This window comes from Botryllus schlosseri, unplaced genomic scaffold (assembly GCF_051294905.1).
Source record: "Botryllus schlosseri isolate E-star unplaced genomic scaffold, Bs_hap1 Bs193a, whole genome shotgun sequence".
Lineage (NCBI taxonomy): Eukaryota > Metazoa > Chordata > Ascidiacea > Stolidobranchia > Styelidae > Botryllus > Botryllus schlosseri.
In genome coordinates this window covers 138-13,981 of record NW_027648802.1, presented here as the reverse complement: position 1 = coordinate 13,981, position 13,844 = coordinate 138, and the positions used below count along the sequence as shown (strand labels likewise).

At 42.1% G+C, this 13,844-nt stretch overlaps 1 protein-coding gene across 1 annotated transcript; it reads left to right on the top strand.

The window, feature by feature from the left end:
* The first annotated feature begins 457 nt into the window (after positions 1–457).
* On the top strand, positions 458–13,631 carry LOC145432809 (ATPase family AAA domain-containing protein 2-like). The gene is made up of 14 exons (XM_080309618.1): positions 458–748; positions 2,603–2,720; positions 4,057–4,172; positions 4,882–5,056; positions 6,517–6,673; positions 6,732–6,823; positions 7,745–7,858; positions 7,931–8,062; positions 8,424–8,556; positions 10,650–10,754; positions 10,817–10,913; positions 11,097–11,271; positions 11,723–11,870; positions 13,286–13,631. Exons 1-14 carry the CDS (start codon positions 474–476, stop codon positions 13,498–13,500), a joined length of 2,052 nt encoding a protein of 683 aa, XP_080165744.1. The 5' UTR covers positions 458–473; the 3' UTR covers positions 13,501–13,631.
* Positions 13,632–13,844: the final 213 nt, after the last annotated feature.

The following is a 13,844-nucleotide window of genomic DNA, read 5'->3' as shown; positions in this document are numbered from 1 at the left end:
TTGAAGACAGCTCAACAATTTCATGGAGTTGACAGAAAAATTTGCGAATTTTTTCTTTTTTCTTTTTATTAATAAATTAAAAATTTCAATTCAAGATTGGACGGCCTTTACTGGTTGGAATTGAGTCAAATTTGGTGTGCATCGTTTTCTTGTACAACCTGACGATTTAGTCACTAGGCGAGTGAGATTTGGGAAAAAAAGTTTTTTTTGAACAACCCTAGTGTTACACGTCTCTTGTTTACATCGTCTAGCCCCAGGGGCGTGTCTGCTTCCAAAGACTGCTCCAATTCGTTCCGACACCAATCTTTTTGTTGTATCATTGCATTATTATTAATCTGATACTGTTGTTGATCTTCTGAAATAAGGACAAGATAGTTTCATAAGACCTGGTGCTACGAACACAAGTTGGATGCAAGCAGGATGAATCGCTAACGTGGCGTAATTTTATAATAGCCACACTGATTTTGCATTATATGAGGCTTCCCAAACACCAACTGATTGTGCCACTGATTAAAAGAGATTGTTCTTTCTTGGCAGTGCACTACGCACCTCGGACACGGTCGCGGTCAATATTCGAAGCCCTTCCCTGCTCTCCGGCCAGGCGTCGAAATAAAAGAAGCCTGTCCTCATCTCGACGCGACCCTTACATCAAGCGCACGCATCTTAACAGTTCTACGGACAGCTCGTCGGACGACGAAATGAAATTTCACAAAGGCCAGAAGAAGAGTACGGACAGAGCTCGAAATGAGTGAGATATCTTTCTGTTCGCCGCCTCGTTCGCTGTCTTGTACAAACTGCATATCTACTTGGGTTGACTGTCGGCTAATACTGGAATGGAAACAGTTCCGGTGCTTGCGCGGATTTTGAAATGTCGGTAGTTGTAATTCTAGCAGTGTTGGGATCAAGTCACCACCGTCTAGTCACAAGTCAATTCGAGTCATTGCGCATTTTGACACAAGTCGAGCGACTCGTTTTTAGGAGGTGACTCAAGTCAAGTCACGAGTCAAGTCAAATTGAATGTTCGAAGTGTCAGTGATCATTCAAAGTCATTACATTTTTCTAGCTGTGTGAAAGACAGAATAATTGAATCAATTAACGAATATAAAGGTACATATACATGCAAAAATTCGTTGTATCGCTCACGCACGCGTAGAACTGCTACTAGAATACGTTAGTAACTGTTTAGCTACATGCTACATTTTGTTGTTATCACCTTAAGTAGAAAGGATTGAATACGAAGCCACGAGCAGCTACCAATTGATATATGGTAAAATACAATACATATCTGCACTAACGTGAGAATATATACATTAGGGTTGTCCAAAATTTGGAAAATCTCAAGAATGATGGGTATCAATGTCTCATTCTATAGATTATTGATAAAAAACAACAATGAGCCTGGAATAAGCTCACAAGAACGGGTCGTTAAGATTTGTCGCAAAGCGTTTGAAAGTAACTACCGACGAGTGGGCGACTGGTCGTGCTAGCGACCATAGAACGGAATCAAGACCAATCCTTAGAGCATTCAAGACTTGAGTTATACAGCACGACTGGAGCCTAATAAGATCAGACCAAGTAGTGTCATTGTTGAGCTTTATATTTGTATTTAACTATGATGCATCTCTTCTGAGACAAGAAATTCGTTCGCCTCTTGCATAAGCGCCTTTGCAATATTTCTCCGCATGCTCTGTGCTATCCATCGGTCAAAACAGACATGTGTAGGCTACGGCGGTTTCCTTCACAGTAAGCCAGTCCTGCTTTAAGTTTGTGTGAAGTAGCTGTTGTTTGTTCATCATCACGTATCTAGTCACTCAACATGTCCTGAATCAATCTTAAATCATTATCTGCCAACCAACCTACAATGCGCTTACAGAATCACTGCCGTTAGCAGACTCCTGTAACAACTGATCAGCAAGCCACTACCGCCGTGATCACTGAAGCATAGCCGATTAGCCAATCGAGAGCCGTGATTTCGTGATTACTAGTCTTGTTGCCGTTCCATGGTCGCTGGTACGCCCACTCGTCGGTAGCTACTTTCAAACGCTTTGCGACAAATCTTAACAACTTTCCTGTGAGCTTATTCCAGGCTCATTGCGGTTTTTTATCAATAATCTATAGAATGAGACATTGATACCCATCATTCTTGAGATTTTCCAAATTTTGGACAACCCTAATATACATATAGTCAAGCCACGTTTCTGAAGTGCCAAGTCAAGTCTCTTTTGCAAAGCGACTCAAGTGCAGTCGAGGAATGCGAAAAAGTTGACTCGAGTCATCCCAACACTGAATTCTAGTTGCGGATTTTGAAAAGTGAGTCGTGCCATGGAATGCTACCGGATCCGTGAGCCAATCTCAGGGCCTCCCTGGAGGGTATGACACACTCAACGCTCAACGATTGCTAAGCAGCGTGTCATCGAACATCGTATGTATGTGATGAGTGTGTGTCTTGATCTCCAGCCCCTAAGACCGGCTCACAAAAGCCGTCTTGAAAACCACTGCGTTAGCTGCTTGTGATAGTTGCACATCTTTGTAACACACCTGAAATGCTTTTCTGTTTTTAGCTACGATGTTTTTCTAATGTCATGTCACGAAACTTTTCCAGATGCATGCCCGTCAATATGTCCATGTCTGATATCGCCAAACATTCGTACGCCGGGGACAGAAAACGTGTGAACTCGACGTTGACGGCAGACATCGACCCGATGGCGATTGATACCTCGGTGAGAACGGGAATTTCGGTTAGGCCTAAAGTTATTTACGTTTTGACTGATTCCGTTGGTCGTAAACTGTACTTTGTTTGTGATCTTATTGATTAATAGTTTGTTGCAGGGTTGTAATGACTACTCCAGCCGATTTTAAAATGTGTTTAAGGACTTGACCCGGGTCACTTTTTGTATTGACACGACTTTTACTTGAGTCATTGTGCGTGACTCGAGACTAGGACGGCCAAGACAGACATTTCTATGTAATTTCGAAGAATAGTCAGGTCACCGCATTATTGGTATTTTGTCTATCAGCCCTGATACTTGGGAAACAGAGCCAGAAACCGTTAGGACCGAGGAAAATGACCATATTATGAATGCGAGCCATTCTATATCACTTTGGCAGAGTTGAAATGTGGGCTGAACCGAATTGAACTAAAACTTAAGAGATAGCACAATGACTTGGACTTGAACTCGAGTCGCAATACTATGACTCGGACTCTACTCAGTGACTTGGACTCGGACCTGACTCGATAGTGAATTGAAAGTCAAGTCGAGTCATTTTCAAATCACCACCGAGTCAAGTCTGAGTCCAAGTCAGCGAGCAGAGGGTCGAGTCCAATTCATGGTATTTTGACTGGAGTCCGAGTCATTGTGCTGCCTGGTCAGTTTCCAGTTGAAATCTTGTTTAACCTTTTAATAACGCTGTTTGGTGATATCAACTGATACGTATTCATAATATGCTAATTTTTTATTTGCATTTTCAATTAGCCTACCAGTACCAATAGACCAAATACCAAAAGTGTGGTTACCTTACTATTCTTCGAAATTACAATGATGTGTCGGGCTCGGCACTCTGAGTCTCGAGTCATTACAACCCTGATGTGAAGGCTACTTCGAGTGGATATAAGAAAGGGGTTTAAGCAAGTAGTTTCATAAGGTACTACGGCCGAGGGGTCGTAGGCCTATGATTTTAGCTGTTGATCATAGTTGACTCCTTTTGAAAATGCAAGATGTGGGCTGTATTCGCGACTGACAGAAAATGACCAACGTCGCTACAAGCATGTTCGGTCACTGAATATGAATCACCTTGACGCAGGGGCTATGTCACGCTGATTTCGACAATTTTAAAACAAATGATTCTACAATATTCAACCCATATAAAGTAGTATTGCCCGAAAAAATGTTCAAGTAGGTAGAAGTGGAATCAGCCTAAAAACATATCCATTTGAGAAGAAGTGTATGTAGTCGACAACTATGTGGGTGCTACGAAAACGCGGAAATACTTCCTTCCATAGTATACCCACTGCTCCTGCTTGCTCTCCAGTCACCAGATGTTGTATTTTCATCGCAGGTCAAATTTTCATCGGTAGGCGGTCACGGCAAGCACATCAAAGCGCTCAAAGAAATGGTGGTGTTCCCGTTACGGTATCCCGAGGTTTTCCAGAAGTTTAAAGTATCACCTCCTAGGTTTGTAATTTTGCTATTTTTTATAGACTTTCGAACACAGTGGTGGCGACTCATGATGATGTTAGCAGGGGGGTCCGTGACAGCACTGGAAAGTGATAAAATCAGTATCGATCGATAGTCAATCAATTTAATGTAAAACTTTATGTAGAAAAACTTCACATCCTTGATTGGGAGGGTTAATTCATGTTCTTATTATCCTCGTTGCACATATGACTCCTGGAGATGTTTTCATAAGGTGCTCGCGGTAACAAGTTGAGCTGTGAAGGTCTGCCTATGTGGAAAACTTGATTTGACAACTTCTGTGACTGCGACGGCTTATTGCAATGACATTTGATCGGATTCTAAAGTACAATTGAATAATATAGGCCTATTTATATTGATATGAGCCCGAATATTTTCGTACCACACTGGTCAGGGGTGATTTTCAGTAGAAAATTGAAAAAAAACATTGTATATCAACAATAGTAGCACCGAATATTGTCGATTGTTGATATGCATAGTTCCTTTCCATTCTCAGCTAGTTTCTGACAAGCTCAGGCCTATTTCAATATGAATATATTCAATTGTATAATAAAGTTCTCTCTTCAGATTTGAGCATTTCAACAAATACTCCTCCAATGGATGTTAAATTCATTTGGCTTCGTCAAGAGTAAATGTGGAAAATCTTTGACTTTGCGGCCCTGGTTAATCCCGTACACATTGCTTGCAGGGGCTGCCTTTTCTACGGACCGCCCGGCACTGGGAAGACGCTGATGGCGCGCGCCCTGGCGAACGAATGCTCTGGCGACGGACGCAAGGTGGCGTTCTTCATGAAAAAGGGGGCGGACTGCCTCAGCAAATGGACGGGAGAGTCTGAACGACAGCTGCGGATCTTGTTTGACCAGGTAGACAGAGGGGCGTGTTTTTCATCCGTGTGTGGGGTTCACCTTGACTAACGCAAAACCTATTCCGACCTATCGCTTCGAAGTATCAAAAGTTGTTCACAAGTATTTTTCCAATAGTCTGCCTCCTGTGTTTGATGACTTTTTCATACCTGCTAAACATGTCCATTCCCATTACACGAGATCTTCGTCTAAAGGAAACGTCTACTTACCCCAACCCAATAGCAACCTAACTAAGAGATCTATCGACTACTCGGGACCTATCATCTGGAATGCATTACCATCACATATCCGTGAATTGCCTTATAATAGATTCAAAAAAGCCCTACTTGATCACCTCTTGTCGTTACACTAACACTGTTGCCCTACCTCGCCCAGACATTGCTTCATTGATCATTTGCTACCATTGTTTAATTTTTTTTCTATTTTCCTTTCCTAACTAAACATTTCTTACAGCCAGACTGTTCTGAGTCAAGTGTACCTGTTTGATGCTGGTGTGATCAGACTAGATGACCTTCATGGTCTTATCGATCATTCCTATCTAATACCGAATACTGTGCACGCATATTTTCTGTACCACCATCACTGCCGTTTGTTATGTATTTTGGTTCGATGAAAATAAAGACTCTCTCTCTCTCTCTCTCCAGAGATTTTAGTGTCGTGCTTTTTGGGATTCGGATTGTGTTGTGTTGTGTTGTCACACTTTCAAATTTGTAGAACACATTATGACCCACAATGATATCTACCAGTACTCGGAGGTCGTCAATAACAGAGTAGGCTACCTCTGCTTGACAGAAGTCGCTACTCCATGTATGTTAGGGCTGTTCAAAATTGACATTTTTTCAAAGTTTTGCTGGCTACTTGATAAAATTGTGAGGTTACCTAAAAAAAAAATGCGGTCCACCAATTTTGACTCAATTCCAACCAGTAGAAGTGAAGTTGTTAGAACACAAAATTTTGGATTCGGAAAGAATAGTATTTACGGGGGCAAATTGTTTAGTTATTTATTATAGATCTACCTCCCGTGAATACTATGATTTGATATCTTAAATTTGGACCTCAGTAACTTCGCGTCCGCTGATTGGAAACGAGCCAATTTTGTAGTGTAACGTGTTTTTTTTAGATAGCCTATCCATGTTAACAGGCAGCTAGTAAAATTTAAAATAGTTGATTTTGAACATTCCTTCATTATTCATAGCTGTGTGCAAAATGCTTTCGATAAACGGCTAACTGAGGTTTTTTAGTTCTAATATGAATTATTGACACTGTAAAATAGTAATATTGCTTTAGATCGGTATATATTCTCTTTGCTCAATTAAATCATCTCTAACTAGTTGAATCATAACAATCGATACTCCACTCATATTCAAGTAGGCTACCTACCATACAATCGATCCAATGTCTCGGTCGTATATTGTGTGAAAGTCTTCTTGACAATTGGCTGATTGCCTTTCGTGTCGCAGGCTTATCAGATGCGTCCAGCGATCATCTTTTTCGATGAAATCGACGGGCTGGCGCCGGCGCGGTCCAGCAGGCAGGACCAGATCCATTCGTCCATCGTTTCGACCCTGCTGGCGCTCATGGACGGCCTGGACAACCGCGGCGAAATTACAGTTATAGGTGAGATTCTGAGTTGCGGTTTTGCTTGCACGTCACGACAATTTTTCTTCTGACACAGGTGCTACGAATCGTATTGACTCCATGGATCCTGCCCTGAGACGCCCCGGACGTTTTGACAGAGAATTCCAATTTTCCTTGCCTGATAAAGAGGTATTCGATGCTTCCTGTTTGTCGAATTCTGTGATTTTTTCTAAATGTATAACACGTGTTTCTAGGCATTGCCTTTAGTGGGAACAATATATTGAAGTGTAGAAGTGCTTGTGCAGTATCCTCTGATAATTGTCTACCTTAAATTCAAGTCGATTTTTGGATTTGATCGCGGGCAAAATATCAGATGTAACCTGTTCAGTGTTCAGCCACCTTTGCATCAACAATATCAATAGAGCCTTATTTTACCGGACGAGATTCTCCGATCGCCCATATCACAAAATGTGATTTACTACTTCTGCAATCCAGGCCCTGCCAGGAAAAAATCACTTTTTATAAATATATATTTAAAAAGCGTTATTGTACTTGGTGATGTCTGCGGTCAATGCAGTCAAATCAGCAGAAAGTTGCATTTATTTTTCAGAAAAGTTGCGCTAAAAGTTGCCTTTGTGCTCAAGTTCCTTGAAATTATTAGGGTATGAGATACTTAAAACACTCCGTATGCAAGGCACTGTTGCAAAACTCAATGTTGGCAACTCAATGAAAATCTCATTTTCGGCGGTCTAGCCTGAATGTACGTCAAATCAGAAAGGACCTAAATTTTAAATGGCGGTGAAATAATCAAGCGATATATTTACATGTAGTGCCAAAGATTTCCAGTAATAAGTAAAAAATAGAGGAGAGTTGCAAAATGTTGCGAGATAAGATTCCTCAAACAGCTTGAAACACCATACTAAATAGCGTCTGAGTATTTAGGAAGCAGCTGGAAGCTGTAGGAAAACTTGCCCTACCGGACTTTGAAAACAAATTTGAAAACATATTTGTGGCAGATACGTCACTACCCCCGGCTATCCCGTGGCAATAACTTGATCAAATTGCCATCGTCACCGTTTGTTAATTACCACCCACTTACCACTGTGACAGGCGAGAGCTTCAATTTTAAAAATTCACACGAGCGAATGGGACCCACCGTTGAAGCCGACGTTTGTCGATTACCTCGCCAGTAGAACAGTGGGCTACTGCGGCGCCGATCTCCGGGTGAGTGTTAGCTGTCTGCTTTATGTGATCAGACTCGCGAACACGTCTTTCAACCATGTAATATGTTTTCAGGCTCTTTGTGCGGAGGCGTCGCTGGTGGCTTTGCGTAGAAGGTACCCGCAGATCTACGAAACCTCGGACAAGCTTCAAATTGACGTTGATTCTATTTCTATCGAATACAACGACTTCACAACTGCTATCCAGGTAGATGCCTGTATTTTATTTGTTGTTAGTTTTCTGCTGTGTTGATATTTATATTCAGAGGCAGTCAGTAACATACAGTCAGTGATTCTAGATGTACATTAATGTATCAAACTTTCCGCCATGAAAACTATCACTTCAAATCCAAAATTTTGAACAACGATTGGAGAGGCACGATAGTGACTTTACGATATTACAGTTTCAAACATTCCGATACCATGGATCTGTCTGAAAAGTACTTTTTAGCCAGCTTTTCCTTCTGCATCCCGGCACCCCTATTTTGTGGCAAAATTTCCATTAGTATTCCAGATAATTCAGTTTTGACGGTTGTACGAGTGTTATCGGTATGTTGATGTTTTTCCAGACAATCCTACCTAGTTCGCAGCGGTCCGCCGGCAGCCCGGGACGCGCGCTGTCCGCTAAAATGAAGCCTTTGCTGCTGTGCTACTTGAAAAATATCGTGCAACAACTCGCCGGATTGTTGCCGCAGCTCAAAGGTTTGTGTTGTCTTACTTCGATTGGTCGATAGCATTGACAAATAATATCCAACCCTTATTTTGCCGTAGCAGACTACGACTAATTGAGCTAATTGTCGCAAAATTCTAACTTTAATCTAATTTGTGAAATGTTTCCCTGCTCCAACTCAATCCAATTTATGAACTACATCTATGGTGTCATTCGAATAATAATTGAATTTCTGGTTTTCCTGAAAATACTGCAGAACTGTATAATGAGACAAACGAGTCAAGTTTGCTGCGCGGACATTTGTCATTCTCTTGCTTACTACAATGAACTCTGATTTGGTGTGAATTGATGCTGATTCAATTTTCAAGTTTTCTTGGATTCAGTGATTCTAGTCTGATATGGAGGAAACTGTGCTGCTGTAATTCTAATCTTATTTGGAAGATGTGAATATTTTCTAGTTGGCAATCTCTGTATCGCAGTAGCTTAGGTTTTCATTGCGCTGTGTGCATAGGCGCCGAACGCTAATTTTCCTTAGACATGCGAGTTTGATGACGTCACAGAGGAATGATTTCATGATCCGACGGAATTGATAATTAGGGATAATATAGCATCAATTCATGAGGGTTAAGTGCCTGCATAAATGCCAATTATGCAATATCTTCGTGTTAACAAACTTGCGCGTATGATAAGCTTGTCGACGAGTCCGGAAGTGCTGTCAATTAGCGAGTCCCTGATCGCTAGCGAACAATTAAATACGCCGCTTATCAACGCGTATTACGTAACCTCGGCGACGATTTGCGCAAGGCAAAATGTCCGAGTTGTTATGGAATCTGTTCTATAATGGCACCGATTTCAGGTTGTTCAAACCTTTCTCGTCTTTTACAACTCAAGCCTTGACAGTTGACACACATCTTCTGATGGTTATGTTTAGGTATTAGCGGAATTCACTTGCGCATGCACGGCGCACTCACAATCGCACATGTCTGCGGACATTCGATGTCATTCAGGTCAGCGATGTCGCTCTTTAATTACAATCGCTAACCAACAAACACGTAACGGCATTGTCACCAAGCCATCGAAAGATTGGAGCTAACGCATGCTAGGCTCGAGAGACGCGATAGTTGGCCACTGGCCAGCGATGATATCTTTCGTACCAGGCCTGTTGCGGATGCGATTGTGTAGACAAGCGATAATATCGTGTGCGCCAATGCAGATGCGATAGTGCAGGCAGCGATGGCACCGGGCCTACTGCTGATGTGATTGTTCATCATGCTCAAGCGAGTGAAACTAGGCTTGTGGGAGACGCGATAAAGCAGGCAAGCGTCCCAAGCGATGATTGCCGAGCGCACGGCAATCAATGACACAATTTCGCGATCATCTCAGCGGGATATCGCGTCGCGTTACATTGTGCACAGACAAATCTCGTTAATTGGCAACGCGCTTGTAGCCAATCGGCCACGCGCAACGGGTCACCTCGCTCACATAAGCGGTAGCAGGTAATGTCGTAAACGGAAATACATTGCGATTCGTTCTAAATAACACAATCGGGGTTTATACCGATTCATGCCAAACCGAATTCTAGGCATGCCGCATACCTAAAAAATGTCTAGGCATGCCTGGCATGCCTTGCATGCCCAGGTTCGGCGCCTATGGCTGTGTGTTCAACTGAGTTCAACTACTAAGCCTATGCTAGTCAACAACAGCACTAGCCGCTCGTCAACCTAGTCTAGACCCAACCCTAGGCAAATGTAACCTAGTCTAACTCCTTCCCCGATCTAACGCAACCTTAACCAAATCTAACTCTCGCCTAACCCATCCCCAATTTTATCTACACTCAACCCGAAACAAATCTAACATAATCTAAACCGAGCCCTAATCCAACCCAACCTTTACCCAATCTAAAGCCTCGCCTAAACTAACCTAAGCTAGTCCAAACCCAACGCTAAGCTTACCCAATCAAGCCCCAGCTTCAAACTATACCTAACTTACTACAACACTGCACCCAGCCCGAATCTAACTCCAACCCAGTGCATTTATTTGAATGCTAACTCAGATATACTTGAACCTTCCTTTTGTTTAATGACCTTCTTGCTGTCATTACTATACACTCCTTTTCTGTGTACAGCAAAATCAAAAGTTCTTCAGTCTACTACGACGTCGTCCAACAACTCTGGAGCAGACGACCAGCTCACTTGGTTCCCTCCTGTGTCGATCTATTCAAACGAAACAGGTAAGTGATGGTGTAACGCCGTTCCATTTGACGTGGCGTAAATTGGTCGCTTTTTTGTGCAGATGAAGATGTCAGTTCGGTGGCACTTTTGGGGCATTGCACCGGCGAATCGTCGAATTACAGCAACGTTGTCCGTGCCATCACGTCGGAAGAGCAGACGTAAGTGTATTTCTTTTCAAGTTTAAGGCTTTAGCCTAAATTGTGTTAACAAACGGAGTTCGTGTATAATCTAAGAAGAATAGTACATTGAGCTCGAGCTTGCTATCGGACCATCATAGTAAAAGAAATTATTGCCTGTGATTTTGCTGGCCTTCCGTTTGTGTAATTTCTTTATATTGACAGTTTGATCACTGTGGACCGACCTCGAATGCTTGTGTGCGGGGAGTCCGACGCGGGATTCCTGTCGCACGTCGTGCCCGCGTTACTTCACGACATGGAAAGCATCCCGATTCACTGTCTCGATTCGGCATCCATGTACGGCACCGACGTTAGGACGACTGAAGAAGCCTGCGCGCAGGTACTGTATCAGTGTTGGTATTACTGTAATTACGAATATAAAATCACAGGTAAAATTGGCAGACTTGTGTGCAAGGTACCAATCCCAGTTAGTTGACTGACTGCCTGTAATTATTGTTTTGACACTCTGTCTCATATCAAGTCTTGATACTCTGATTAGTTTCATCGTATATTGTGGTGAAATTATCATGGGAACATCATAAAATAGCACAAGTATCACGATACTGAATATATTTCTGAAAGAGGCACGTATTTGTAGTGTCATGATAGAGATTTTGCTTTAGTCATAAAGACACATCATGCAATTTGGGATTAAGCCACCAGTAGCAGCAGTGACTTGACCACCTTTGCCTTTATAAGAGCGACAAGAGTATCGGTTGATATCTCACTGCAGCGTAGCCCTGACCGATATTGTCTCGTGCAAAAATCTTGATAATCTTTTTATATTTTAGGTGTTCCGAGAGGCTAAACGGGTCACGCCGAGCGTCATCTACTTGTCGAACGCGGACAAATGGTGCGAGGTCGCGTCGCCAAGCGTCAAGTCGACCGTGTTCTCTCTACTGCGAGATATTCCTTCAGATCTGCCCATTCTCTTCCTGGGTAGGTGGTGATTGTAAAATCGGATATTATTTACGGTGTAGCCTGTTCAAAGATATAGATTACTAGCCTACAGATGCGCTATTAGAGTCGTCACACTTGAATACCCAGAGAGGTCTACCGCTGAGCCGGCTAAAAGCAGCATAATAGACTATCCTCCAGCTGTTGACCCGATCATTATAATTTGAGGGGACTAGCAACCGTTAAATTTAAAAAAGCATCAGAATTTTCAAATTTTTTGGGGGGGTTGCAAATATTAACATGGTGCCTCTGTTTTCTCGGCATGGCCTTATCTCACCAAAAAACGAGTAAAAATTGCTGAATTTCAATTTCACTCGGCATACGGTTAGTATTTTCTTTCCAATGCTAAAACGTTCTATAGCGGTTTTCTCCATTGTAAATTTTCGGTATGACGCTTGTGGTTTTTTTTGAAAAGCCAACATCCAGATCTATGTTTCACTCATTCTTTGTTTGGCCTAGGTATAACATGGTCTGAGTAGAGAGCGCCACAGCAAACTTGAATAACTAATGAATTTTGAAATTGCAAAACTAAATTTCTCCCAAGCGAGTTGCACATAATCCTTTGAATTTTAGCAACACGCAAGCCTGTTCTATGACTTCCTAAAACCGGCATTAGATCGGAAAGGTGGCATCACAATTTTGGGGTACGGTGTTTCGCGCGTCGGAATACTATTTCTCCTGCCAAATCCAAATACAGTGGGTTAGAAGCTTAGAACTACAAGTTGCGACATTTTGTTCGTAGCATAGCGACACCTAGCATCTGTGAAAATTTCATGCTGATGGGGGTTGCCCTTTGAGGGATAGCTCTGTTCAGTTGCAAGTCCCCTTGGTAAAACTGGTCTTGATCAAAAGCTACTGTCGCACTGATTTCGAAGTTGTATTAAAGTCGGGTCAGGGCAATGGAACCACCCTGCAGCACCCTTCAAAGTTCATTGTCTTGAAAAATCGTAGCGCAGCTAAACAATGACCATGATAATGGCCAATTGCGTCATGCGACTATTCGGAACAATGCCTATTTTGAGGTTTTGACGGCTATTTCGGTAGGGCTCCATTGCCCTGACCTGATTTGAATTTCTATATTCGGAATCAGTGTGACAGATACTTTGGACTGAGGCTAGTATTAATGAATTTGACCGCTTGGTTTGGCAGTTACAGGACTGCCAATAATTCTGTTTTTATTTCAAGATTTTATTCAAGTGCGAAGGCTTAGTTGCGCATCCATCCATAGGTTGGTAATCTATAGTAGAACACGACTTTGGCATAAGTTTGCATTCGTATTATGCGTGGAATCACCATAGGAAGTGTGTGGAACACCTATCACAAATAGAAACTCAATGTGTACAATTCGCCAGTAGTGTCAACACCAAGTCTCATTTCCAAATGGAATTGTGTTACAGCGTCATCAAGTTGCGACTACCGCCAGCTACCCCGCTACTTTTCCAAACTCTTCCACACCGATTTCCAAGAGGTGTACGAGTCCAGGTTTCACACCACTGCCGAACAAAGACGGGTCTATTTCGCCCCCATCTTTTTACTTCACGCCGTAACCCCACCGGCAAGAAAGACAGACAACAGTGAGTATGGAACGGATATCGTGGTCCGCTTACTTTAAACATGTCGAAGTGAAGAGAGAGTTTTGGATTTTATATTAAGTTTACGATATTAATAATTTGAATTTGATGGAGAACGCCAAATAGGTTGCCTAAAAACACTAAAACAATTTGGGCTCAATTCCAACCCGTCAAAGTGAACTTTGTAGAATAGTAAACGTTGGATTTTACAAAAATATTTATATTTACTTCAGTAAATTCTATCAATTAGCTATGATGCTATGTCGAAAGCTTGTTGCTCAGAATACTGGTTATTTACATATCTTTACACTCGGTCTTTATAATTTCCTGGCATCAAGATATGTTGGCATTTCTTTGGAATTAAACCAAATTTGATGTGCGACGA

What these genes read in the sequence shown, in the direction of transcription:
- LOC145432809 (XM_080309618.1), top strand. Translation starts at nt 474, where the DNA reads ATGAGGCTTCCCAAACACCAACTGATTGTGCCACTGATTAAAAGAGAT. An exon ending in ATCACGTCGGAAGAGCAGAC is followed by an intron (nt 10,914 to 11,096) that starts GTAAGTGTATTT and finishes TTATATTGACAG; the next exon opens with TTTGATCACTGTGGACCGAC. An exon ending in CTGAAGAAGCCTGCGCGCAG is followed by an intron (nt 11,272 to 11,722) that starts GTACTGTATCAG and finishes TTTATATTTTAG; the next exon opens with GTGTTCCGAGAGGCTAAACG.